This window comes from Tenrec ecaudatus, chromosome 5, assembly GCF_050624435.1.
Source record: "Tenrec ecaudatus isolate mTenEca1 chromosome 5, mTenEca1.hap1, whole genome shotgun sequence".
Taxonomy (NCBI): domain Eukaryota; kingdom Metazoa; phylum Chordata; class Mammalia; order Afrosoricida; family Tenrecidae; genus Tenrec; species Tenrec ecaudatus.
The window spans coordinates 163534590-163561446 of record NC_134534.1 but is presented as its reverse complement, the minus strand read 5'-3'; the positions used below and the strand labels follow the sequence as shown (position 1 = coordinate 163561446).

Genomic DNA, 26857 nt, shown 5'->3' with positions numbered 1-26857 from the left:
TCTGTTACAAGGGCTGTTCTGAGAACTTCTTTAGAAAACCTAACTCCATAAACACAATTACAGTACCCCTAATCTTGCCCCTTCCGATTTTTCATTGCTCAAAGAACTCTGAAAAGGAACACAATATGAGTGACTTGAGAATGTCTGAACTACCACTTGACATAGTGCAAAACTGAAGAGTGCACAAGTCTTCCACGAAGAGGTCGCGCTGCCATTGAGTCGATTCTGCCTCAGTGACCCTATAGGATAAGGAACAACTATCTTTCTTTTTTAAAATCATTTCATTGGGGTCTCGTACAACTCTTATCACAATCCATCCATTGTAACAAGCACACCTGTACGTTTGTTGCCAAGAAACTTTACATCTTTTGGGAGCAGTCTCATCTTTATCCCACAGAGCAGCTGATGGGTTTGAACTGGGGGCCTTGTGGTTAGCAGCTCAGTACATAGCCCAAGCCACCAGGGTTCCTATGGGAGTCAAAGAGAAAGAAACTCTCAGAAGTATATGGGCCTAGATAGAGGCTATGTTGCAAAACGAATTTCCTGTATTTTGGTATTCTTATTCATTAGAAGTGCTTGTAATTTTAATACAGTATTTTCCCACTTACCCTCACACTTAAAAACATGAATTTTAGGGTTCCTTTTGGATAACTCAGGGATGTTATCAAGGGATAAATATTTCCAAGATATTAAATATGTCAGTAACATGCTATGACTCTATACTATGAATGAGTGCCCACATGGCAGTCAATACTTGTGAGAGCACCGCAGTAGGTCAAGAGGGACACAGTAATGTTAAGATACTGTTGCTTCCTTACCTTGAAACTGTGGGAATGTCTGTAACTTAACTTCCTTTCCATTTGTATACGTAAATCTACTATGAGAGAAATGATGTTTTGAATACATTAGAAGCCTTGTAATACTAAGGATTCCTATTGAATGGAATTGAGTGTTAAGATTTAAATACATATCTTCCGCCTATATGGTTTGATACTTAAGTTGTAGATTGTGCAATAAAAGATACACTCAAATTAATCAGACGCTGACAATATTGGTCTATACAATTTAAACTAGATGAAAAGTTCCTCCCCTAAGTGTCCTTTAAACTGTGGCAGCCTGCAGCTATTTTATTGCAGCTACAACCCAATAGGAGCTACATTGGAATGAAGGCTGGAACAGAAGGAGGGCTAGGATGGGGTGTTTGGCAGTATTATTGGTTCTAACTAGTTGGTACCTGTGCTGAAGTGATTATTAAAATTTTTAATATGCATCTGCCTGGGGGCCTATTTATTAACAGAAAATAGCTGCCTGCTAGACATTATTTCTCCTGGAGAAAATCTGAAGATACTTTGCTTGGAATAATGTGATCCAATTAGATGCACATCATCTGAATTACAAGAAAAAGGGACTAACAAAGCATTACGCCATTCTAAGTACAATTTAAAAGTACATTTATTTAAAATGTGGGCAAGGTATCAATATAAAAGAAAATGAAGTATAAGAAATAAAAATAATCAAAGTACAAAAACAGTTTATTTCTTTAACATCCATAATTTAGAGATAGCAAGTTCTTTATTTACACCATTTTACTTGTAGCTGAAGTTCTGTAACAGTTTTGTGAAAACATTTAAAAACCTGGCAAATGAATCATTAAACCTAATGTGGGCTCTTAAATTCATATAATACAAAACATAATTTATGTTTCCTCAGAATAAAATCACACATCTTAATAAGATGCAGTTAATTTATTATATTTGTTTTCCTGCGTGAAAACGCTCATCCCCTAAGAAAGCAGCTGGAAAACAAGAGCATCTGTGGAAGCCCTGGGCACTTGATCCAACGGCTCAACGGCCAGACCCGCGCGCGCCCCACACGCCAGAGGCAACGGCAGCTTAGGTAGCATCAATTAAATGTGTATGTAGGCTTGCTAAGGAAAACAATGTGCAAACACAAATGTACAACAGTAAACGACAGATTCTAACTTTAAATGAGCATTCATTAGCTTCAGGTGCGACTTTAAGAGGAGTGCGACAGCACTGTCTCAGCCACACACGAGCTTCTCTGGCTGCCCATCCAAACCACAGGAGACATAAAATCCTGAGACACGGGCTTCCTTCCAGTTCAGTAACAGGATTCCTGGCACTTGGACCCAAGCAGCAGGAGGACAGGGCTTCAAAAGTTCATGGAGAATTAAAAGATAGTGGATTTTTTCCCCTCGAACTCTGAAGTCCCGGCAGTTTTTCAGGCTCCCCAGGTGACGTCAGCGTGCAGCTGAAGTTGGGAATCCAGTAAACTAACATTTACAGTGCACATGGCACTGGAAAATCGATATCCTAAAAGGCCCTGCAGAAAAGAGTTGATTCTTACCAGCATACTCAAGGATCCCTGAAATTCTAAACCATTCATTTGGGGGCAAATGAGACTAATTTCAGCATACAGATCTAAACAAAAACTTGTGAGATAATATATGATTTCTAAACCAAGTTTTCCTTCTGAAAATAAAAATAGTAATATAATTGTAGATATGAATGTTAGGGAAAAGAAATCTACAAAATATTTAACAGTACTGTATTCCAGGGCAGTTCTACCATGCCCTGTAGGGTCGCTATGAGTCAGCATTGATTTGATGGCACTGAGTTTGCTTTTTATTTGGCATCATATAAAACAAAGTGCTCACAGCGCAACTACAAAACAAAAAATCTTACAAGCCATTTACCACAAATATCAGGAACTCCTGCAATTATTTAATATAAGGATATGAAATATATAAAGCTGCTCTTAAGAATGCTATGCATGTGAATGAGGGGAGACCCAAAGCCCATATGAAGACAACTGGACATCCCCTTACAGAAGGGTTCTGGGGAGGAGATAAGCCAGTCGGTGTGCAGTGTAGCAACAATGAAACATACAACTTTCCTCTGGCTCTTTAAGGCTTCTTCTCCCCAACTACCATGACCCCAATTCTACCTTACTTATCCGGCTAGACAAGAGGATGTACACTGGTAAGTATCAGAGCTGGAAACACAGGGAATCCAGGGCAGATGAAACCCCCAGGACCAATGAGAGTAGAGATATCAGGAGGGGAAGGGGAAGGTGTGGGGAGAAAGGGGGAACCAATCACAATGATCTACATATAACCTCCTTCTGCCCGGGGGACGGACAACAGAAAAGTGAGTAAAGGGATACATCGGACAGTGTAAGACATGGAAAATAATTACTTATAAATTACCAAGGGTTTGTGAGGGAGGATGGGGAGGGAGGGGGAAAATTAGGAGCTGATACCAAGGGCTCAAGTAGAAAGAAAATATTTTGAGAATGACGATGGCAACAAATGCATGGCTTGTGATAAGAGTTGTACAAGCCCCCAGTAAAATGATTTATAAAAATGAAAGAATGTTCTGCGCATCATTCAAACTAGGTAGGTTATTATTGCTAAATGTGCCATTTACTTCAGGGATTGAGGAAATTTTTTCTTCTTAAAAATAGCTCGTGCTCTGGATAAACAACCCGGAGGAGAAAGCAATGGGACCGACACTTTCGGGGGGACATAGGAGAGGGAAGAGGACGGGGAAGGAAGTGGTGCTAACAAACCCAGGGACAAGGGAACAAGTGATCCAAAATCAGTGGCGAGGAGGGTATAAGGGCGTCATCAAGGGCAATGTAACCAAGAGAAATCACTGAAACCCAAAGGAAGGCTGAGCGTGATCGGGGAACTGGAGGAAAGTAAAAGGAAATAGAGGAAAGAACTAGGAGGCAAAGAGCATTTATAGAGGTCTAAATGCAGGCATGTACATATGTAAATATATTTCTATAAGACGATGGGGAAATATGTCTACGTGCATCTATTTACAGTTTAGTATTAAGGCTGCAAATGGACAGTGGACATCCACTCAAGTACTCCCTCGATGCAAAAACACTTTGTTCTATTAAATTGGCATTCCATAACGCCCACCTTCCCGACACGATTGCTGAAAACAAAGTGGTGCATAAGCAAATGTGAAGAAAGCTGATGGTGCCTGGCTATCAAAAGATACAGAGTCTAGGGTCTTAAAGGCTTGAAGGTGAACAAGCGGCCATCTAGCTCAGAAGCAACAAAGCCCACATGGAAGAAGCACGCCAGCCTGTGTGACCACGAGGTGCCAAAGGAATCAGGTATCAGACATCAAAGAACAAAAAATCATGAGGGAGTGTGAGGTGGGGACCCAAAGCCCATCTGTAGACAACTGAACATCCCCTTACAGAAGGGTCGCAGGGAGGAGACGAACCAGTCAGGGGGCAGGGTAGCAATGATGAAACATACAACTTTCCTCCAGTTCTTTTGTGCTTCCTCCCCCCACTATCATGATCCTAAATCTATCTTATAAATCCGGCTAGACCAGAGGATGTACATTGGTAGATAGGAATCCTGAACAGATGAACCCTTCAGGACCAGTTGTGAGAGTGGTGATACCAAGAAGGTGGAGGGAAGGTGGGGTAGAAAGAGAACCGATTACAAGGATCTACATATAACCCCCTCCCTGGGGGATGGACAACAGAAAAGTGGGGACATTGGACAGTGTAATATATGATAAAATAATAATTTATAAATGATCAAGGGTTCATGGGGGGGGCAAAGAGGGAGGGAAAAAATGAGGAGTTGCTACCAAGGGCTCAAGTAGAAGACAAATGTTTTGAAAATGATGAGGGCAGCAAATGTACAAATGTGCTTGACACAATGGACGGATGTATGGATTGTGTTAAGAGTTGTACCAGCCCCCAATAAAGTGATTTTTTTTTTTTAAAAGAAAAGCTTGCACTCAATGCTATCTGGGCTTTTGACTTATAAAGACTTTCAGTAAAAGAGAAGAGTTTAACTAGTTGATACTGGTGCATATGAAGGAAAAAGTCTTTCTACCTCAATAGCTTGTTCACGGATAAATCCTGCCGGACTTCTATCCAAAGCACAGCACAAGCTTCCTTTGCTTAAGGTCTAATGTAGCTAACGCTGACACTGGTCAGAGGGCTGTGGGTACCAACAGGAAAGTAACAAGACTCCTGATCAAACCTACCCTTGGCCCAACTGCAAGCTACTCAAGGGATTCATTCTAGAAAACGTTCTCTCTTTAGTGAGAATCTGTTAAAACGTTATGTTTTTGGCCTAACCGATGAAGCACAAACTCTGCTTTGCTGGTGGCCATTCTCATATTAATGTAATAATTTACAGAGATTTTTAATAAGTATCACGTGACAAGTCCCTCCCCCACTTTTATTCTGACTGCCTAAAACATAAAATTCTTTAACTCTGTGTCAAAATGTATTATTCTAAAATTTTATCTTTATATTTTTCTACTGGTACCACCTTAATAAAGGATTCATTTTAACGTTTCTATTAAACTGTGTTTTTATTTGCCCATCTCAAAGTACGTAACATGCATTTTACAATTCACTAAATTTTAAGCTCAGAAATTGCGTGATGACAAACACATTTGTGCAATTATTAATTTTTTAATTTGTGCGATTATTTTGTTTCATTCAACTGCCAATAACTTAAAATGCCTACATCCACTAGAGCATGGGTCCTCAAACTACGACCCGCAGGTCACATGCGGCCCGCCGAGGACATTTTATCTGTCCCGCCGGGTGCTTTTGCCGCCGCTGCCTGTCCTGCTTAGCAGCTGACTCGTCCAGTGTGCATAGGAATTTGTTTATAGTTTTTGCTCAAACTGTAGTCCGGCCCTCCAACGGTCTGGGGGGCAGTGAACTGGCCCTGTTTAAAAAGTCTGAGGAGCCCTGCCCTAGATAGTACAGACCCTTTCTGATCATTAAATCACACGGAATCTGAACTTTCAGAAAGAGAATGTTTCTACTGTCTTCTCAAACCAGTATTCCTAAGAGAATTACTAATGCATAAATCATAACAGCAAAGAAAGATGGCTTGCAAAAAGTTACGACCACTGCTTCATCGCTCTTAGACATCCCTTCAACCCTTCCCTTTTCACTCTTTTTCAAAAAGGATATGATTCATAGTCCAGTGTCTGTGTAAGGACTCCAGTCAGAACAAACTCTGCATTGTGCACATCTGGAAGGCATGAAGAGAGAGGGTATGAAGGGAAACGGACATGGCCATGTAGAATCTAACGGACAGGAGAAACCGTAAACTGTACCTAGTCCTCGGGCAAAGTATTCTCGGCATAGGTGAAGGTCGTTCTCACAGGATATTAAGATGATTTCACACAAACTCTAAAGAAAAGAAAAGATATTTATGTATCATGTATCTTCTGCATGACCGCAATGGCGTCAGCAGCTTGTTCTACTTCCGTTCACCTTATTCTGCTTGTGCTCCACGAGCTTCCGAAAAGACGGCTGCTTAGACAACACTTTTCCTCCTGCACATTCCACTATAGCTTTCATAGTTGAAAGGCTTGGACAAATCCCAGGGGTGATATAAAAATATTTCCCCTAAAAAAAATTAAAGCGTATGCATTTAAAACATGCTTTGGAATAGATGGTTTTTCATAAATTCTGACAAAAGTCTACTTCCATTAAGTTAGGGCGAAATTCTTCCTCAATTAGTAGTATCTCAAATTAAAGTGAGCCTGGAGGAATCTAAAGTTTGGAAACAGTTTAAGAAGGTTAATATGTAGGCACGACACATACATATAATTATTACAACTAGAACTTACACACAATTCTTAGTTTTAACAATGAGATCAAACACAACAATTGTGACGAGGCACAGGGCTGAGCAGTGTTGTGTTGTGAGTCGAACAGTCTCGGCAGCACCTTGCGACAGCTGAACAATGTTCCCTTTCTCTAATACCTCTGGTATTACTAGGAAATGAAACTGACCACCAAGTCAGCATCGATAAATTCTGTTACCAACTTAGCTCTCAAGAATATTAGAGAACACTGTTTCGTTTTAAGCAGTAAAGAAATCCAAGCATGTGCTAAAACATGTTTTAGCACAATGCTGCAAATCACTTCTTATTCCTAGGATGAAGAAGTTTTAAAGAATAGATTATCTTTATTGATATTCTTAGGCAAGAATTTCTCATCTGTTCCAACTTACCTATTAAGTATTTCTCAAAACTAAGTTATAAATTATTTAAGCATGAATTCAGGTGAATACACAATGAGAATAGAATTATGTAATATCCTCTAAAAAGTTGTTAAAAGTAGAAATAATGAGCCCACCCCATATCAATTCAATTTACATACTCTTAGGTTTCCGGTATTTAAAAACATATAACATATAGAATTTATATAGATATAATTTTCCTATCAATTGTTCTATACTGCAGTCAAAATAATATTATAGTGGTATATCATATTACAGAGAGGTTTCAAAATCTATCAAGGAAAAGCAAACCATAAAATTCTGCATACCGTAGATACTCAAGTATAAGCAAACCCGAATATCAGCCGAGGCACCTAATTTTACTACAAAAACGGCATAAAAATGTGCTGGAAAACTTGGCTTATATAAGAGGATATACGGCATATGCTTGCAACTACTGTCTTCCGTTGTATGACCTTTCACATCATCTTGGACTTACTTAGTTTTCCTTGAAAGCGTACCTTAAATAGTGGAGACACACGCGCCCTCTTTAAGGACTCTTCTAAACTGAAAGAGAATAGCACTTCGGCCTCAGCATCTCGGAGGATGTAGCTCTGCTCATCTGGAAAACAACGAACGCAGCACAAACTCTGAACGTCACCATTTGGAAACAGGCCACCAAGCGCAGCACATTCACAGAACTCTTGCGGTTATGCAGGTGATTGCTCTTCTTGGGTCAACTTACCTGTAAAGTCCTCATCCTTTATGTCTCAATATATTTTAATGACACTTCCCCCGAACCTCAAAACAAACAGGCAGACTTAGGCGCACACTGTTCTCCAAGATCAGTTCTTAAACTTTTGGTTTGTAAAAATTCGACTGAAAGCTCCGTACCTTCTCTTGTTGCAGGCTCTCCTCGCTACCTTCAAACATAATCTCGCACAGACTCAGTCTGAGAGGGAACGAATTCTGCAGCAGGCGTCCTCAAACTGCGGCCTGCAGAGGACCTTTATCTGGCCCGCCGGGTGTTTTTGCCCCGTTTGGCTTTTTACTTCAAAGGTATGTGTAGTGTGTATAGGAATTTGTTCAGTTTTTTTTTAAACTATAGTCCGGCCCTCCAACGTGTCTGAGGGACAGTGAACTGGCCCCTGTTTAAAGTTTGAGGACCCCCTGCTCTACAGCAATGAATTTTTATCTGAAGTATTTTCAGAAATTTACAAACTTTGTAAGGTTAACAAGTTAACAGCTCCCAGGACATGGTACCTTCCACTATAACGATCTGAAGGCCCCAGGAGTCCATTAGTTGGTAATCAATTAGGTGAATTTACCACACATTTACCAAAATAAAATGTACTTCTTTTAAGCACATAGCAATCTAATGGCTTATTCTCATGGCTGGATTTCATAGTCAGAAGAGCATTTCTTTCTCTTCCTTCTTCTTCAAATTCCGTAACAGCCAAATAGCTTAGCCAGAACAGGAAAGCTATGGGGGGAACTTTCTGTGCCAGAAGCTAAGAAGTGCTCAAAAAAGGTGGGCTATGTCAAAGGGCAGAGGGCAGCTTGGATGGTAAACTGTCCAAAGTAATGGCAACAAATGCTAAAGGAAGATGAAACAAGTCCTTATGAATGTTTTAATGAGATTCTACAGATTTCTGATTAAATAAAAATAATTTAAATTCTCAGGGTATGAAGGCTTTCTGGACCCATAAAGGCTGGGTGAACCCCCTAAACTACTACTCTGAGATAATCTTCAAATTTTAAACCAAAAATACTCCCTGAAATCTTACTAGCTTATCTAGTAAAGAATATCTCTGCCTTAAACACTGTACCCTTAGGACCTATCTCTATGGGAGACCTGGTGGCGCTGTTGGGTAGGTGTTGGGCTGCTAACAGCAAGGTCAGTGGTTCAAACTCTGTAGCAGCTCCTGAGAAGAAAGTTGAAGCCCTCTGCTTCCTTAAAGACTTACAGCTGCAGAAATCCTACAAAAGGCCAGCAGACTCAATAGCAGTGGGTTTGTTTTGTTATTACACAGAGGAAGTAGGGGTCTTGGTGATGAAGCACTTGCCCACTAAACAAATGGCTGGCAGTTTAAACTCATGAGCCACTCTGCTACAGAGAAAATGTGGCAATTTGTTTCCATAAAAATGTACAGCCATGAAAACCCTATGGGCAGTTCTACTCTGTCCTATAACAAAACTCACTGCCACTGAATTGCTTACAACTCATAGCAACTCTGTCCGGCAGGGTCTGTTAATTGGAATGAGACTCCGTGGCAATGGGTTTGGATTTGGTTTTTATGAGGGATCAAATGGACATCAACTCAAAAAATTAGAAACCTAGGGAGCCAAACTCTCAAAAAGTCACTGCTACTGTGTTGCCTTGAGCTCACTGCAACACTATAGGAGGGAGAACTGGCCAATACAACTCTTTATGGGAGAGCCTCATTTTTTTTTTTTTGAGAGTCTCATTTTTCTCCCACAGAGCAGTCAATACACCCTCAAGGTGCAGTGAGTTTAGACTAATGGAGGAGGAGGAATCAGGAAAAGGAGGGTGAGATATTGTTGCAATTTCAGGAATATAACCAATGTCACTGAATTATGTAAGATTGTTCAAGTGGATGTATGCTCTGCTGTGAACATTCTCAACAACAGAGAACACAGGATTGTTTTTTTAAAAGAAGAAATAGATAAAGTAAACCTTGATGAAAAACAATACGGTTGTACAGTTTCAAAGTCCTGCCTCAAAAATACATCTAGTGTAAGGAAAAGGAATAAGGCAGTCCTGGGATTATGAGCAAGATCTTTTATTAATATGTATGTAAATCAGAACAAGTACATATGGTTCTTACTTAGCCTGTCTTGCAAGAAAAGATTAGTGGTCTTTTCAATGATTTAAAAGCTCATTTATGGATTGTGATAAGAATTGTACGAGCCCCCAATAAAATGATTAAAAAAAAAAAAAAAGCTCACGTATCCAGCAACTGAAGATGACTGTGGTGAAGAGTTTGATGGCAACAGTGTTAGGCTCAGGTGTTTCAAAGTGAGAGCATATTTACTGATAAGGGCAAATAGCAGTTATCCCTAAGCCTGCCTGCTCATAACCTGAGGCCTCCGTATCATTGTACTGCAGAGAAACCTGGCAGACATCACTTTAATCAAGTGATTACAGTTAACATCAGCAACACAACCCATCAAAATTGTGCAATGTCTGATAAGAGGCACCAAGAGGAACATGGCAATCACCTGAATTTAATCACGAGGAAACGCATCAAAACCCAGAGTGAGGGACATCCTACGAAACAACCAACCTGTAATCTTCAAAAGGACAGGCAAAAACCAAGGAACTGCTCCCGATTGAAGGAGATTAGAGACGTGACCATAGCACGTCATGTGTGCTTCTGGACTGGATCCTTTGCTTTAAAGGACAGGACTGGGGCAACTGGACACATCTTGATGGGGTCTGAGGATTATAGTAACGGATCCATTTTAATCTCTAGATTCTGATGAGTACATTACAGTTATATAGGAGAATGTTCTTGTTTATAGATGTATCGCACTTTGTCAACACTGAAAGAAAAAGTTACGTGTGTTATACTGCCAAACCCTCTGTAAATTTGTGGACACTAAAAAAAGGAAAAAGAAAAATCACACACCACATTAGCTTAAAAAATAAAGCACCTCTTATATTGCGAGGACACAGGAAAAGCATTAATCAGAAAGCAAGCTTTCAGATATTAGCTGCTAGAAATAAACTAAGGTCAACTGTCTTAAGTAACTTTAAGAACAACTTGAAAATACAATGGTCCGCAACAGGAAATGCTTTTTTAAAGTATTAAAAATAAATTATTAAAACTGAAAAATAGGGGATAAACTGTCTTATGAATAGGGGATAAACTATGTTTTCGGATGTTTTATTAATTTTTAATATATATTACAGGATCATTTTATACCCCTCAGAGATCAACAAAACAAACTTATTAAAAATGCTTTAAAGAAATATCAGCTAAAACTTCCCATGAGGTAAATTATTATAAATATTATAAACAAAAGAATCAAATTTTCACAAACTAGGAAGCTCGATAAATTCAGCAAATTGGTGATTCATTCACTCATTTAAAATGTGGCGTCCTTCTGGTTAGGAAAGCAAAAGCACAGCAGTCAGGAAATGCCGAAGAAGAGCCTTGGCGCTGAGTTGTTTTCTAAGAGCAAACGCAGCCAAAGGCAGCGAGGAAACTACCAGGCCATTTCCCAGCGCCCACGCTCAGGGATGTCACATCCACAGCAGATCCTAAAGATTCCCTACTTTGGCAAGAGAACGAGCCATCTCATTCTACATCTTCTCTCTATTATGCAAAACAGGAACGGAAATATAGGTTTGTAGTAATTATTTCTCCAAGCTCCTTGTTTGTTCTGCCTTCATCATGTTTGCATTTCATTGATATATTTTTATTTAAGGACAGCCAGTTCTGAAATTTAAATTGAAAAAAATTTCTAAATGCTATTTAATATTCTGCAGTTGGGAATTTAATTTATCTACTATATTGATGATTTCTCTTTTTTCTTGTTTACAGATTTGGATTAAAATGAAGCAATTTTAAGTTTGGGTCTAGTTTCACCATAAAGAGCAACTTTAAACTTCTTTGTTTTGTCTGGATCTTTATTTCTCATTTGTAAAATCCAATCATATAACTGCTAGGTCATACACCTTTTATTTTACTTATCCACTAAAAGTGAACTGTGGTTAACCATCAGCTGCTGAGAAAACGACAGATCTGAAGTAGATTCTAATACGCACTAGCGGTCAATGGTAAGTGAGGTTAGTTTAATTCATCGACAGAGAATGGTGGCAATGAGGACCAGCAGGGAGGGGCCCTGCTGCATTGCCAATTTCAATGTCACCCATCTTGCCGTGTCCTTCAGTATTCGTATTGCAGGGGAAAAGGAGCCAGGGGGCGAAGCTGAGAAAGCACGAGTATTCCAAGGCACTATAGACCAACTACTAGCAGGAAAATATGACTGCATGTGGAGACTCTTACGTCAGAGGTTGGTAATTCGTATCACATGAGGGGCAGTAAGAGCGTTTTCTTTGACTGCAGTAGAAACTGCAACCAGAAAACAACACAGAGAGAGTAGTCTCCTGTACCTGCTGTCACCCAAGCACATGGTAAGGATGCGCTTTTCGGAAGCATGATTCCGGTTCTAGATGGTGGGTCAGCAACATACCGACTCTGTATATAAAGGATACTCCTATTCTTTCTTAGGATATTAATGGCGCACATTGTTCTGGCCCTATAACTTTGTGGAGAAAAGAATGATTTGGATTTTATATCCATTTTATACTAAGCAAGGCTTTAAAACCATTTGGTATATTTATTAACCTTAAAAAAACCCTCATAGGTAGTCTTTATTTGTAGTATATAATTGGTACCACAGCAGAAAGCAAAATGTGTTCCAATAGCATCTCGTAATGTGACTACAAGGAAGGTTCTCAGCTCTGCGTGCTAATAAGCAGAGACCATTCCCGATGCTCTGAACAAGCCAACAGGTTAGAGGAGGGGCATCTTTTTCCTCCTGCGTGAAACCTCTACTTCAGTCGGCATCACACCATCTCAGTAAACTGTTCTCTAAGTAAAGAGAAAAGTTATACTTGATGGTATGTGACCATGTCATTTTGCATCCATTTATTTCCAAACAAAAGAAATAAGAAAAACAACAAAACAAGGCAAATTACTAGCTTAGTTCTCTCTCCTACAGTTGTCAAAATACCTAAACCTTTATATTTCATCATAAAGCGCAAAGGTATGAAGTGGACAGCTAGGCATAAAATGTTTTAAATCCATTTCAGTGGGTGATCATCATATACTCAAACAATAAACAAGATGTTTGTTGGGATAAGGATGGCGATAGGAGAAAACACCAGAACATGTGGTTGGTGTGAAAACTGAAAGTGTACTACTCACCGATGAATTTCTGACATTTAAAACATTCTTCCAGCCACTCGGGAGCCACTATGTGCTTCACTACAGAAATGGCCGTCAAGAACTTCACAGTACGAGTCACTTTGCTGGCAATGAGATGTGTGCATTTCTGCACAGACTCAGCAACCTCACCGCCAAGAATATAGAGCTTCTGAAAGTTACACGATAGAGCAAAACCAGAAGTTAGAAATGTAGAGTCCTCTCCATAGTGCACAGTAGCAGTCACGGGCAGAATAGAAATTCTCCACCATACAGCAACAACACATCTTTAGGAATAAATGAAATCACCTCCCTTTCGCCCTCTTCCCACACCCCCACGTTTGTTTGCTGGTCTCTGGAGAGATGCGCCCTGGCCCCTGCCTCCTTGACGAGCAGTGTCCTCCTCTGTAGAAAGAAAGCTGTTGCTTTCCTGAGCACCTGGATTTCGGCTAAAACTTGCACTAGGATTGGGCTGCCGGTATTTTCCTTCTCGCTTTGTCCCTTCTTCTTAAGTTTTCCCCTCCAACTTTGTTTTTGTTTTTATTTGTTATACTTTTCCCCTCATCTTTTTAAAATAAAAACCCACCAGTCAGCAGTGCACATTCCTATTCCTACACGATCATACATTTTAAGATACAAACAGGAGGCAAAGCGGATGAGTTGGGCTTCCTAAAATATCCAACAATCAGTCATGGGTGGGTGAACTGTAAGCTAGTCAGGGGGTTGATTACTAGTTGAAACTGTTGAACACAAAGTTGCTGTTCTGAAATGTAAACCTTCACCTAATCTATAATCTAAATTAATGAAGCAAAAAGAAGGACTTCAAAGAGAATTAAAAAGAAAACCCACAGATTGGGCTTTTTTTTTTCTTTCAATGCCATGAAGCAAGGAACTGATCTTTACAATATAGAGAACACTTCAACACATCAAAACCAAAACAAATTCAATTTTAAAATGAGCAAAGGATATAAACAGACAATTCCAAGAAAACATCCAAGTGGCCAACCCCCACATACAGAAAAGCTAGTGGGGATCACAGTTTCTCAATGAAATGATCTGACAGCGTAAGCTACCTCCAAACAGTGAACAAGTGCCAATGGGGAAACCTGTGCGACTTCCCTGGCCTTTTCTCACCCAGTGCAATCTTCCATTTCCTCCACAATTCTACCTTATCACCCAAGGATCATCTCCTGTCCTTTAAGAAAGCCTATCAGGGTTACTCCTTTGGAATCTCCTAAAATAGATGCCACAGGCCTTCTAAGTTGACCTTTCTGCCTTGAATTCCACTGATCCAGCAGATCTCCTAGAAAGCAATGCTTTGATGAGAACATATTTTGGAAGGCATCCTAATGAATCTAAGACCAGTATTTTACGGAGAGAAGGTGTGCTGCCATAAACTGAGTGTGGAGACAATTTTAAACATGCTTTGTTTGGAACAAACCCTGCATGTATGAACTGACTTAGCATTGTATATATAAAGTATGAAGTTTGGCAGTCCATCAGAAAGTTATAGAATTATCACATGATCCAGCAATGTCATTCTAAGTACGTACTCAACTGAAAACTGGGACTAACACAGATAGATACATGTGTTCCAATGTTCATTGTAGAACTATTCTAAATGGCCCAAAGGTAGAAAGAGTTCAAATGTCTGTCCCCCAACAAATAAATACATAAATAAAATGTGGTATATTCATGTAAAGGAATATTGTCCAGCCACAAAGAAATGAGGATGTGACACATATAATAAAACATGAATGAACCTGAAAAACATTATGCTGAATGAAATTGTCTCAGGATAAAAGAGCATATTCTATATGATGATACATATATGTAGTATCTGCAATACACTAAACACAGAGGCCCAAGTTTATCATTAGTTAGTAAGGCCTGATAGTAGGAAGGGTGGGTGGGTTATTATTGCTGAAAGGGACACTGAGTTACTATTTCAATTTTTAAAATTTTTGAGAGTGGTAAATTTTATTCCTATGACTAAATTGTACATTTAACAATGGTTAAACTGAAAACTTTTCACCACTTACATTTTATAATAATGTAATAATTTAAACAAATATTGAAATGCAAGCATGAAATAATAATCCAGAGCAAGACAGGAAATGTATTCATAATTCAATGACCTCTCAGTACTCCCAATTCTTTAAAATAATACACTAGAAAGGCGATTTTAACAAGAGATTCCTGTCTAAATGCTAGGTTATGTATTCTCAAGAAAATATATACATAAAGGGACACTGTTGAAAATTCTGTACAAAATAGAATAAAGCTTACCTTGATATACTGCTGAACTTGGATAGGCTCAAATCCGGTGAAAAGCACAAAAGGGGTCAATTCTGGTGTTAACTTTTTAGTTGGAGGTGGTATATCTTCAATTCTAAAAGGTAAAAAATATGTATTACTGACATAAAGTTTGTGAGAAAGAAAGGGAATTTTTTTTAAATAAAAGATTTAAGAACTTTAAGTAGGCATGATTAGCCTTAATGGAAAAATGCAATGAGTTATCGACCCGTCTTGCGGCCACCCTCCCCGCACACTCTGAAGACGGCGCATTAGAAAGCGCTATGAGAAGTACTAGATAAGCTTCTGAGGAAAGCAACACTCCCTCCTTCCTTATCCACCGCAACCCAACTGAGAATAGGAGAAGGTCAATATTAAAGTTGATCTTTTAGATCTCACTTTGCTGTGAACCATTACTAACGATTGCTCTCAATTTTATAGCAAATGTTAAGAATAATCTTTCATGACTCTGGCCATCTCTTGCTTTGACTTTCAACAGTAACGTAATTTTTGATAAAAGTCAACCAAGCGGACTGTCCGTAGCGCATCTATCTGGGTCAGTTGTCCCTGGTGCAGACTGGTTTCAGGACGCCATAGAATACCCAAGTCCTTCCTTCTAACCTCTCGGGGATTGCTTTGACCACCTAATTTCTTTTTTCCTCCTTTTGAATATTTTACTTCTGACCCACAGTTGGTTGAATCTATGAATGCAGGACCTATGGAGACAGATTCTTTTTAGACAAAAGAAACTGTTTTATTCATGCACATGTTTTAATTTGAGCTTCTCAGTCTTTCACCATCTCCTTTTCAAGTCCTATTTTCAGCTTATTTAAAAGACTAAGTCCAGACACTTTTTAATAAATTTTGGCACTTTGATCAGTTTTGCACTAATAGAACCACAAATTTGGAATTTTACAAAGAACCCCACAATTCAGTTTTTGTTCCGGATGCAAGGAATTAATGGAGGGAAAGCTGAGCAGCAGGAGAGAAGAAAAGATGACAAAATCAGCAAGTGCAAGCAGGACTTGGAACTGGTTCAGTCACAGCCAACTAAGTAAACCCAGAAGAGACACAAACTCTTGAGAATGTAGGTGCTTCACAATGACAACCAGAATGGGAATAATTATAGGTTGAAGCCTTGGAGTGAGAGACTCTGAAGAGGTATTGGGAGCCCTTCCAGGAGTGATGGGCAGATCTGTGGAGAGCCACACACATTCAAAGCAGTGCAGCTGGGCACCATCTTGGAGTGGGGCACCACTGTGCCCAACTCGATTAAAAAATCTGATCAGCAAACAATGTGACTGCTATGCAAATTTGCCTCCTATGGAGATTAATTTTCTAGCAGGCTTCAACCTATTAATTTTTCCCTTTCTACTATCACACTTCATTCAGTTCACCCGGATTTTAAAAAATGTTTGCATCTGTTCTGGTTTTACTTCTTCTGCCATGACTGAACTGGGAAAAACCGGTTCCAAGCTCCACTTAAAATATAGGCATTGAACTATATTTAACCAAACACAGTTAAAAAATGAATACTTTTATAACAGAAAATAAAGCCAGTCTTTGGTGTGTTCCTTCATGTGCCCAGTCTGACTAAGTAAATTACTAGCAGGCTGTTCTTATTGACTACCTGTGGCTAACCAGCTCTGTCTCGCACAGCTGACTGCACACATTGCAGCTGAAGCCAGCTTGCAGCGTGGCATCCAGGCTTCCTACCCACCAGTTACTGTCATCCTGTCCGTCCTCCTCACCACACCGGGGAACAGAAAGCACACCTAAGAGGATCTTGTCCTACGCTCTTCATTCAGCACACCTATATTAATGCTATTTAAACAGTGTGCTGCAGACAGACCGGGGCTTCCTCAAGGTTTCTCAAAGCTTGGGGTACTATACTGCTCAGACCATCTTAATCACAGCAGTGTATGTGGTACATACTGGGGGCTGTATGCCAAGATTCTACCTCAAGAAATAGTTTCTATTTCTTGAAAAAAGGGCACTGGCCTGTCATCATTCACCAAGTCTCTCGCAATAAAATGTGATATAATCACAATAGAGTTGTGAAGCAAAAAGTGAATCCTTTCAAATGCTAAGTAGTTTTATTGTCCAGAAATTTTCCTCTATTGGCGCCAGTGTCTAAAGCAGACTTATGAAAGATAAACACCTGTAAAAAAGTAAGCTGATTGTTCATACCTGGCCCTTTTGGAAGAAGGCTGGATATTAGTTACTTCATTCTGTTTCAGTTTGGGAGGCAATCTTACAGCCTGTAATTAAAATATTATTATTTATTTAAATCAATAATTTCCCAAGTAATTCAGTAGCTTCTAAAAGATTAATTTATAAAACTATCTGGTCAGGTCTTCACCACACATTAACTAGCACTTGCCAAAAAAAGGTGAATAGGACAAGAAAGAACTCAATGGAATTATTCCTGATAGAACCCATTTACCATTTTTTAGTCTTTTTTTAATATTTATCAATCCTACCAATTTCTTCAAAAAATGTTTTCATCCCTTCCTCAACTCATATGACACATTTATACCTCAATTTGGGACGCTGAGATAATATTATTCCAGATGTTCTGTTCTGTCTCCCAATTTGGAAAACTTAATCACTCCAATTACCAAAAACTTAAATCTCACCGCGTAGAGTTGATTCTGACTCATAGTGACCCGACAGAACAAGGTAGAACTGCCCCTGTGAATTTCTGAAAATACCTCTTCTTTGGTTTTGAACTGCTAACCTTTCAGTTAGTAGTCCCAACTTGTCACCCACTGTGCCTCCAGGACTCCTTAATGTAGTGACATCCCTCTAAAAAAAAGATTACTCCTAAAACAGGAATTTCACCTATGAGGCAACGTGAAAGATGCCATACAACAATCATATCAATAATGGTATTGAGGAAAAACAGGCATTGACACCCACAATCTGTTTCTCAGGAACTGTGCAAGTTCATCAGAAACAGTTGGCGGCCTGGCCTGAAAGCAGGAAGCCTGCACAGCAAGAGCAAGAGAGCAGAGACAGCTCTCCCTTTTGGAGGTTCAGTCCCAGTCCACAGCTCCAGTGTATTGATCTATCTTGTTCACCCCTTCTGCAAATTTCACACTCAAGGGTTTCTTTTAAAAAGACATTTAATTTGTCCACATTTTAATATTTAAAACCCCTTTGGCTTATTAAATTATCTTAACGATTACTTCTATTTTCCAAATATTGCTTCCAAATCTAGAGCAAAATAAGGACAAGCAAGCTGTTGCTATTGCGTACTGAATGGGTTCCAATTCAAAGGCCCGCATGTACAAGAGTGGGAGAGATACAGAGCCTGCCTGAGAAAGAGTGCCTGCCACTATGTCAACCCAGTGACCCAACACAAGCATGTCTACATAAAGGATCTCACATCTACTAACCCTTTCAGTCTTAGAGAATAAAGTTCTGCAAGAACTTGAAAGGTTTATCTTTTTCTTACTCCTAATTTTTACAAGAAAATCCCTAACTCTTTATTTCAGCTGGATTGGGCTCCCCGTTTCACTAGAATGAGTCAAGCCTGTTTTCCAGTTTTGTCAGAAAGCCTTTACTTCTTAAAGAAATTTGGACTACCACAATGAGGTCGTGGTAGCAATGACAGCAAGAACTGTGGGATAAACAAAAAGGAAAATCTGACTCTGACTCTCTAAAATGCTCAGCTTTTTTAGTACAAAATCACAAAAGAAATAAAAACCTGCAGTCCCTACCCAGATTTTACAATATAAACCATGGCTTAATAAATACTCTGAATGGCTACTTTCCCACTTCAATCTGAGAAGCTTCCCTGAACTTCCTTTCCTTGACCCAAACTGGGAGAGTAGTTATGTTTACTAAAGTGTAAAACCAGTCAGGTTTAATCGACCTCATCATCACACGTTTGTCCCAGGGAAACCGTGCGTGACACTAGTACCAACATTAGAGCAGCATGACCTGTGCCAAGAAGCTGCCGGCAAGACTGTGGATAAGCAGCAGCAGCAGCTTTCTGATTGGACTTGAAAACGCGTTCGTGGGTCAAGAATCAGAAGATACTTGGTAATCCTGACAAAAAATACTCTCAGTTGCATCCAGTTGAGTACAAATACTAAATTACCTCTTTATAAAGGAAGAATACCAATGACTAAAGAGTAGTCATATGACAGCATGTATGCAAACTTTAAGCCTTTAAATTACATTCCACTCACTGCCTCAGGCCGGGAACCCTGGCGGTCAGTGTAAAGGCTCCATGCTGCACTCTACAAGGTAGGCAGTTCAAAACCACCAGCAGCTCCTCAGGAGATAGACTGGGCTCTCTGCTCCCTTAAACAGTTACAATCTCAGAAACCCATGCGAGTCATTATGAGTTAACATTGACTTGACAGCAGTGAGCTTTTTTTTTTTTTTAGGGGTGGGTATCAATTTGATTACAACTCATAGCAACAACTAAGCCTTTACCAATCTTTACAAGAGCCGACAGTTACAGTTTCATCTTTCTACTGCAGAGGGGCTGATGTATTAGGACTACCAAACTCTGAAGTTAGCAGTCCCATGCTCCCACTACAACGCCACCCGGGGCCCCTAACCTCAATTGCACTGCTTGACCACCACTAGGCTATCTGCTTTTGTAAGTATTGAGTCTCAGAGATGCAGAGGCAGTTCTCCCATGTCCTATAAGGTGGCTATGAGAAGGAATCGACTCTCTAGCAGTGAGTGACTATCACGCAAATGGTTCTCACAATGACATTGTTAACGGTGGCTATTAATAGTAGAGATATTCAGACAAAAGAATTAAAAAGAATCGAGGCACTAATTGTATTTTATAGATGAGAATGCAAGTAACTCATCAAAGATAGCCCTTATTTATTAACTTTGCAACATTTAAACTTTCTGAATAGCTTACCCCGAGAGATGTATTAGCTATTTCAACCAATGTGTGACACTAGGAAAACATGTTCTCCTCCTTAAATTAGATCTAATACCCCTTTAGTTCTAATCTGTGACCTCAGGAAATAGGCCACCTAACAATTACTCTCCAAAATCTTACTTTGCTAATTCCACACAAAAGCAGAAGGTAAAAACAGACAAGCAGAAGGCAGTCTTACGGTTGTATTCTGTTCTTTCTGTGAGGCAATCAAGTTCTCAACTGCACTGAATTGCTAAGAACAGGGAAACTAGACTGGGGAATATAAAAAATATACTCAATCCAGCTTTGCCCAAACAACACTTCACATGTATATTAATGAATGACCAACAACTGTGTTAGTAATTAAGAGGGGAAAAAATAAGCCAGGCATGCTGAACATTTTATGACAAAGAAGATATAAATTTCATTTCTTATCAGGTTGACAAAATTCTTCTAAGATATTTTCAATGAAAAATACAGTATTCCTACTACATTTTGAAAACGCCCAGAGTAAGGTCATGAACTTGACTTACCATCAACTCTGCTGACACTTTTAATGGAACTCTCCAAGCATCTGAAGAGAGAAGTGCGTCACTTTTACAGCGATACAATGTTCAAATAGAGAAATCTTTTCGTAAAAGCCTTTCTGGGCCTCATAGTCCTAGGCATATAGGTAACTAGCAGACATCATTTAATAGAGATCACTGCAAGTATTCTAATTGTTAAAATTTTCCATCCAGTAAAAGGAGGAAGAGCAAACTATCCCTATGAGAGCTTGTTATCAATATGTAACATATTTGCTATATGAAGTAACAGTAAGAAAAACATTAGCAGACCAAGCAAATGACATATGTAAATCAATAGTATTCATCACCCCATTGTGTGTCTAGTTAAACCATTTCTAGCATACAATGCCCAGTTCTGGCTCTCACAGACTCTGGCATCTAATAAACCAGTAATGAATAGAGGTGGGAAACATGAAGAAAATACATTTAAAAGTATATTGAGGGGACAAGCACATCAATCCTGGTGGCACCCAGTAGACATGACAATTGTACTTAAAGATGGCTATCCACGAAAGAAGTACCAATGGTCTTTGTAATAGTTAGGGAGTTAACTCAAGAACAATTGTTTTTCCTAATGGAAAAGAGGACCAGGTAGGTATATATAGGGTATAACGATGACCATGTGTAACAGCAAGTCCGTGGACCACATGACAAAGAGGAAGGGAAGGCATTTCACAGCATAGGTAGCATTTTGCATAAAAGACAACTGACGTGAGAGACAAAATAAAAAGGCTTCCAAACATCCTTTCCTTTTCAAATCTACTCAAACCAGCAAACAAAAAGGCCAAAAATACAAAAAGTCCTGGGCTGGATGGGGAAGGGGGATAAAGAGTGTAGAAAGAAAACAAGAAAGGAATTAAGATTGCATTAGAAAGCTAGAAGGAAGCTTGTGGGCGGAAGCCCATCTAATACTTGAAATTAAAAGAAGGGAAAAGGAGCCTTTTATGTTTCTGGCAAAAGTTCAATAAAGTTTAATTTCATTATTTCTGCAATAAGAATAACTCTAGAAATACCCTTTCATTTCACTAAAAAGTGTAGCCTGTGCACTTTCACTTACCGAGAAGATTTAAAACTAAATGCTGAGTAGGAGCAAATGGATCCTGTGGCGTGAAGGCTGTGTACCGACTATACTGAATCTGCCTTAGTGCTTCGAAGTTTCCCAGAAGAATGTCTCCAAGCCACTGGGCATTCACACATGGAATCCTCCACTCTTTGGCTTTTTCATACTTTAGCCCAGTTGGTCTTTTTTGTTTGGTTGGTTTTGGAGAAAACACATTTATCACGTTAGAGTTATCTACTGTTCAAATTCATATTTATCTTTAAAAAAAGCCAATATTCTCTCATCATAGAAATATGACACCCATAGCAAAGTTCATAGTAATTATTAATGTATCCTTCATCTGTGCATTAGACTATGAGACTACCAACATACATCATTTCTCTCAGACCACTGATTACCTTTCCATTGCTAATTTCATTAATTTAAATTTCCTTAATTCACATTAACCCATCTGCTGTAACAAATACAAATATTTTACAGACATTTCTACTAATGTTACCATTGAGTAACATCACCATTCTTTTAACAGACTTTTATGTTCATATGCAAGCATCTACCACAAAAATCATACATAATACCTGCCACAAAAACATTATCATTGAAATGTCAACAATATCGGGATGTTTTTAAGATTAAATATAGCTTCAAAGTTCTGCTTACTCTTTACAGATGAGGACGGTGTTGCTCCGGCATAGATAACCTGTGTATTTGGCACCTGCCAGGTAAGCCATTAACTTTAGGTCATCTCTGTCACTATCAACAAATCCAGTCACAGAAATGATCTAAGAAAAAACAGCAACAACCAAAAAAACAAAGTCACACCCAAGAACTATTTCATTTACTTTTAGTTGATATATACATATGAAAGGAACGTGAGGGAAATTCAATGAGTTCACAGACAAATGGAATTTAAAGATAATGGAAGTTTGCCATGAATTTTTTGAGGCCCCTCATATATAATATTCTTACAGGTGACCTGAAGTCAATGTTGACTCCATATGCACAGACTATTCCACAGGATTTCCAAAGACTGATTTTGCAGCATACACACGTGTGTGCCAATATTCAATGTTGTCAGGTAAGTACTGAACTGCTAACTGCAAGGTTAGAGGTCCTTACTTACATCTATCCATTCTTTGGTATTAAGGGAAACATTTAATAATATCCTTGTAATTTAAGAACAAAATATTCTAATGGTAAAAATTATATATATACTACTTATAGGGTAGGAAAAAATCATGACGTACCAAATATGGAAAGAAAATAATTTCTATTTAATTAAGATATTGCCACGAGCATGCTAACAAAGTTACTTTGTTACACATATAGACAATAGGTTTCTAAATTTGTATGCTCAGAAAAAAATTTATTCAAGGCCCTTCCAGCAGAGAAACCTTTGCACTATCGCCAGAATAAAATGTAGTATCTCCCTGGATCCTTCAGCACTCCCCAGGGGACAGTATCATGACTCTGGTAAACACTAAGGGAGATAATTTTGCCATCACATGACAGAAGCACCCACAACTACTCATAAAGCTGTATCCCATAGCGGAGAGTCACTCAAATATTTACTAGGTGTAGGAAGTTGTTACTGTTCTAGGGGAATAAAAGGTAAAAAGACAAACTCATTATGCTCAAGGCATTTTATAAAGTGGGCCCGACAAAATACATAAAAGAACACTAACTCTTGTACTGCAGATAGTACAAGAAATGTCAAGTCAGCACATGATTATTTGCAAAAGAAAACCAATTATTAAAAATAAAACTGAAGCCTGTTGCCTTACATGCTGTGAGCATGGTTTTCCTCCTGGTGGGAATGCCACTGGGAAATGAAGGGCTCGATGAGGTGGCACCATTTTCTTCTTTTTGAAGACTGTGTTTAACCAATGTGCAGTGATACATCTTTTCCTTTCTCTTATCGCCTTTGAAACATAAAAGATAGGTTTTTTACTTCTTTGTTGCAGGCTACGTAACTATAATGCCATCTTCCCAGGAAGCCCCAGAAATAAAAGAATTCAAGAAAGGTAACATATAGTTAATTAGTGCAGCTGCTTTAGCCTGGTTACAAAATGTCACATATAAACAAAAGGAGCCGGGTGGTGCCGTGGATTAAAGACTCCACTCTTATCTCCGTGGGTCACTGTGACTCAAAATTGATTCAGTGGCTGTAGGTGATTTTCATTTGAATATAAAAAAGAACTGGCAAAAGAGGGCAAAATCAGTAAGTTTTAGAACAACAATGGAAATCACTGTTCATCACAAAACGACCTTATCAGGTTTCGGTGGTCGCTGGTCCAGGAGATGCTGCCAGACCTTTGTTGTCAGAAGACAATGCTCTTACCTCTTTGGTTCCTCAGAAATGTCTCAATAAAGTGGCCTGACCATCTCCCTCCCACCCCAAAACCAGAGCTGACAGTTAAGATTATGAACATTTGTTTTATAATAGGACACAGAGGGAATAACCCAGCTGCCAGAGTTGGTTCAGACTCATGGCATCCCGTGTTTCAGAGTAGAACTACTCTCCACAGGCTTTTCCATGGCTGTGACCTTTTGGAAGTACATCCTGGGCCTTTCTTTTGAGGCATCTCTGGTGGATAGATTCAAACTGCCTGCCTTTTAATTAGTATCTGCATGTTTCCATCACCTAGGAACTTCCAAGAACACCGACGACCCCACAAATTACAAAATACTATATAGAGATACACACACACACACAAAATTGGGGGGGGGAAATCACAAACATTTCTACAGTTGTAGATGAAAAGTGGTTCCAGTCAGTGCTGATGTTCAAAAGAATCACTGAAAATTATTAAGATGCAGTTTTGCTATTCTGAGATGTAAAACAAAACAATGCTTCCCGAAACCAATAATCTCTAGAACCTCAAAATTATATATGAAAACTTATACCCTTGAATATTATGCTCATGTAAGATGGATCTATATGGATAAAATTAATAGCGATACCAAAGACGACAAAGGAAACTTGGGGGTCAGTGAGCTTGTTAACGGGGGAGGAAGGCCTCAGAAAAGGCGGGTGAAAACAACTGCACAACTCCAAGAATGTCATCGGTGTCACTGAGCTGTGTAAGTAGAAAGTGCCGGCTTGGTGTGATCTGCAGTGTACATCCTCCAATATAAATATAATGTTATAAGCAAAGGCTGTTCACAATCAGTTAGACCATGCAGCTCACCTGTGCATACATACTACTGACTTGACTCTCACAAAGCAGGTGCGTACATCGACTAGTGAACGTAGGATCCACAGAGCCCCCATGAGCTTGAATGATCTAGACATAAAGAACATGCAAAGTTGTAATAAGTTCTGGGCACTCAGAATTGTATTATCAAGTAAGGCACTTATTTTTTTTTAATCTATCACTTAATATTTTTAGTAGATTTCCCCAAAGCACAAAAAATATGATCAGTTATAGCTACGGGCTATTCTATGCAGCACTGTTAGGAAAGTCCTTTCCAAAACCAATAATCACGCTTTACAGGAAGAAAAAGAAAAAAAATGAAAAGTCCTTTTCAAACAGGGTTCATTCGACACTGGGCCATTTTGGACCAGTTAGCTGTTTCCTGGTGGGCTTTGCCCTGTGCAGAGCGAGAGCATCCAACAGCATCTTTGGCCTTACCCACAAGATACCAGGAGCACCTCCTCTGGCTGAGACCCCTAAAAACATCCTCAGGCATTGCCAAATGTCTCGATGCCAGGGGGGGGACCCCATTATCAACTACTATTCTTAAAAAAACAGAAGTGGGAGAGAGGCAAATCAAAACAGTTAAGCTTTGGGGAGGGGCGGGCGTGAGAGCACGGTTCTGTAATGTGAGTGCAGTGGGTTTCTGAAATTTTCTTAAAGCACACCAAAACTCAAACCACAAAAAGGGTGAGGTAGGGATTTCATTCTTGAGTAATTTTTTTAAAAACTCCATGCCAAAACAATCAATTTACTACTTCAAAATTTTTCATTTTAATGATTACTATTCACAACCATTACTTCATCAGGCATAACAAGAGCAGCAGTTCCCTGTCCTGCCCTATTTATTATTCCTTGGAAGCAATCGCCATTTGGCTTCTAACGCCATTTTTTTTTTTAAATTGACTAATCACTTCTTTGCATTTCAGGTTTGTTGTTGCTCTGACTCACGGTGCGCCCATGGGACGGCCGGCGGCCCTGGTTTTCCGGGTTTCAGTCTCTTTGGGGGCAGATTTCCGGGCCCTTTTTTTCTCAAGGAGCAGCTAGAATTCTAAAATGATGGACTTGTCCCACGAACTTTAGTCTTCTCACATAGTGTGCCTCTTCGCCACATGTTTAGACACGCAGGGCAATCAGTCAGCATTATTTTCACTGTGTCATGTCTCCTGGAATTGTGCCTTCCTGCTCCAACTCACTCACTCATCTCGCGTGCTACTGTCACATCTGCCTGGACATTCTCGTCTTTCTTCCTAGGAATTCCCTTTACAGCTCTAAGATCTCCCATTTCTTGTCTCTCTGTACTGGCACAGTAGCTTGTTACAAGAGTGCACGGGAGGTAAATGTTTCAATCATGGAAGTCTAAACATATGTATTCTATACTCCCATGTAATTGACAAGCTGGATATATGCAGGTTAAGTCAAAAAGCATTGCTACAAAACAGTAGACTCTTTTATTAAAAATATCAAACTGTGAAGCTACTATTTCTCCATATATCTTCCCATCTAGGTCTACACACTTCTGAAAGCAGTGTTTTCATTTCTGTAGCCTTAGCCCAAAGAATTCTGAGTTCTCTGATTTATACCATGTCCAAATGGCAGTGGGAACATTTTCCTGGGATTCAAATCGAGTTCCTTTTAAACATGCTCTTGAGTTTGGAGAACACCACCACCAACACACACAAAAAAGGATGCAGAATCAGAGCCGCAGGGTAGATGGGGTGAGGTCTCCGAAGAAAGTTTTTATAGCAAACTGCAGGTACACTGTCATGAGAAAAAAACAATTTCTTGGTGCAAATTTACGGGTCTTTCCCTCACCAATGTAATTTTCTTCAAACATTCACAATTAGCC

The 26857-nt window shown here is 39.3% G+C and overlaps 1 protein-coding gene across 3 annotated transcripts in view; it reads right to left on the bottom strand.

Moving 5' to 3' along the window:
* Positions 1-1514: 1514 nt before the first annotated feature.
* PAXIP1 (PAX interacting protein 1) overlaps positions 1515-26857 on the bottom strand; it is a 61377-nt gene continuing 36034 nt past the window's right edge. For all 3 annotated transcript variants that reach the window (XM_075550185.1, XM_075550186.1, XM_075550187.1), the window contains 13 exons: positions 25003-25098; positions 23596-23733; positions 22472-22593; positions 21809-21993; positions 20719-20759; positions 17479-17549; positions 15283-15385; positions 12997-13165; positions 7558-7658; positions 6304-6438; positions 6144-6219; positions 5999-6058; positions 1515-1919 (listed from right to left, as the gene is read on the bottom strand). In XM_075550185.1, the coding sequence (XP_075406300.1) occupies positions 1903-1919; positions 5999-6058; positions 6144-6219; positions 6304-6438; positions 7558-7658; positions 12997-13165; positions 15283-15385; positions 17479-17549; positions 20719-20759; positions 21809-21993; positions 22472-22593; positions 23596-23733; positions 25003-25098 (1314 nt within the window). In that variant the 3' untranslated portion in view covers positions 1515-1902. The remainder of the gene's footprint in view (positions 1920-5998; positions 6059-6143; positions 6220-6303; positions 6439-7557; positions 7659-12996; positions 13166-15282; positions 15386-17478; positions 17550-20718; positions 20760-21808; positions 21994-22471; positions 22594-23595; positions 23734-25002; positions 25099-26857) is intronic.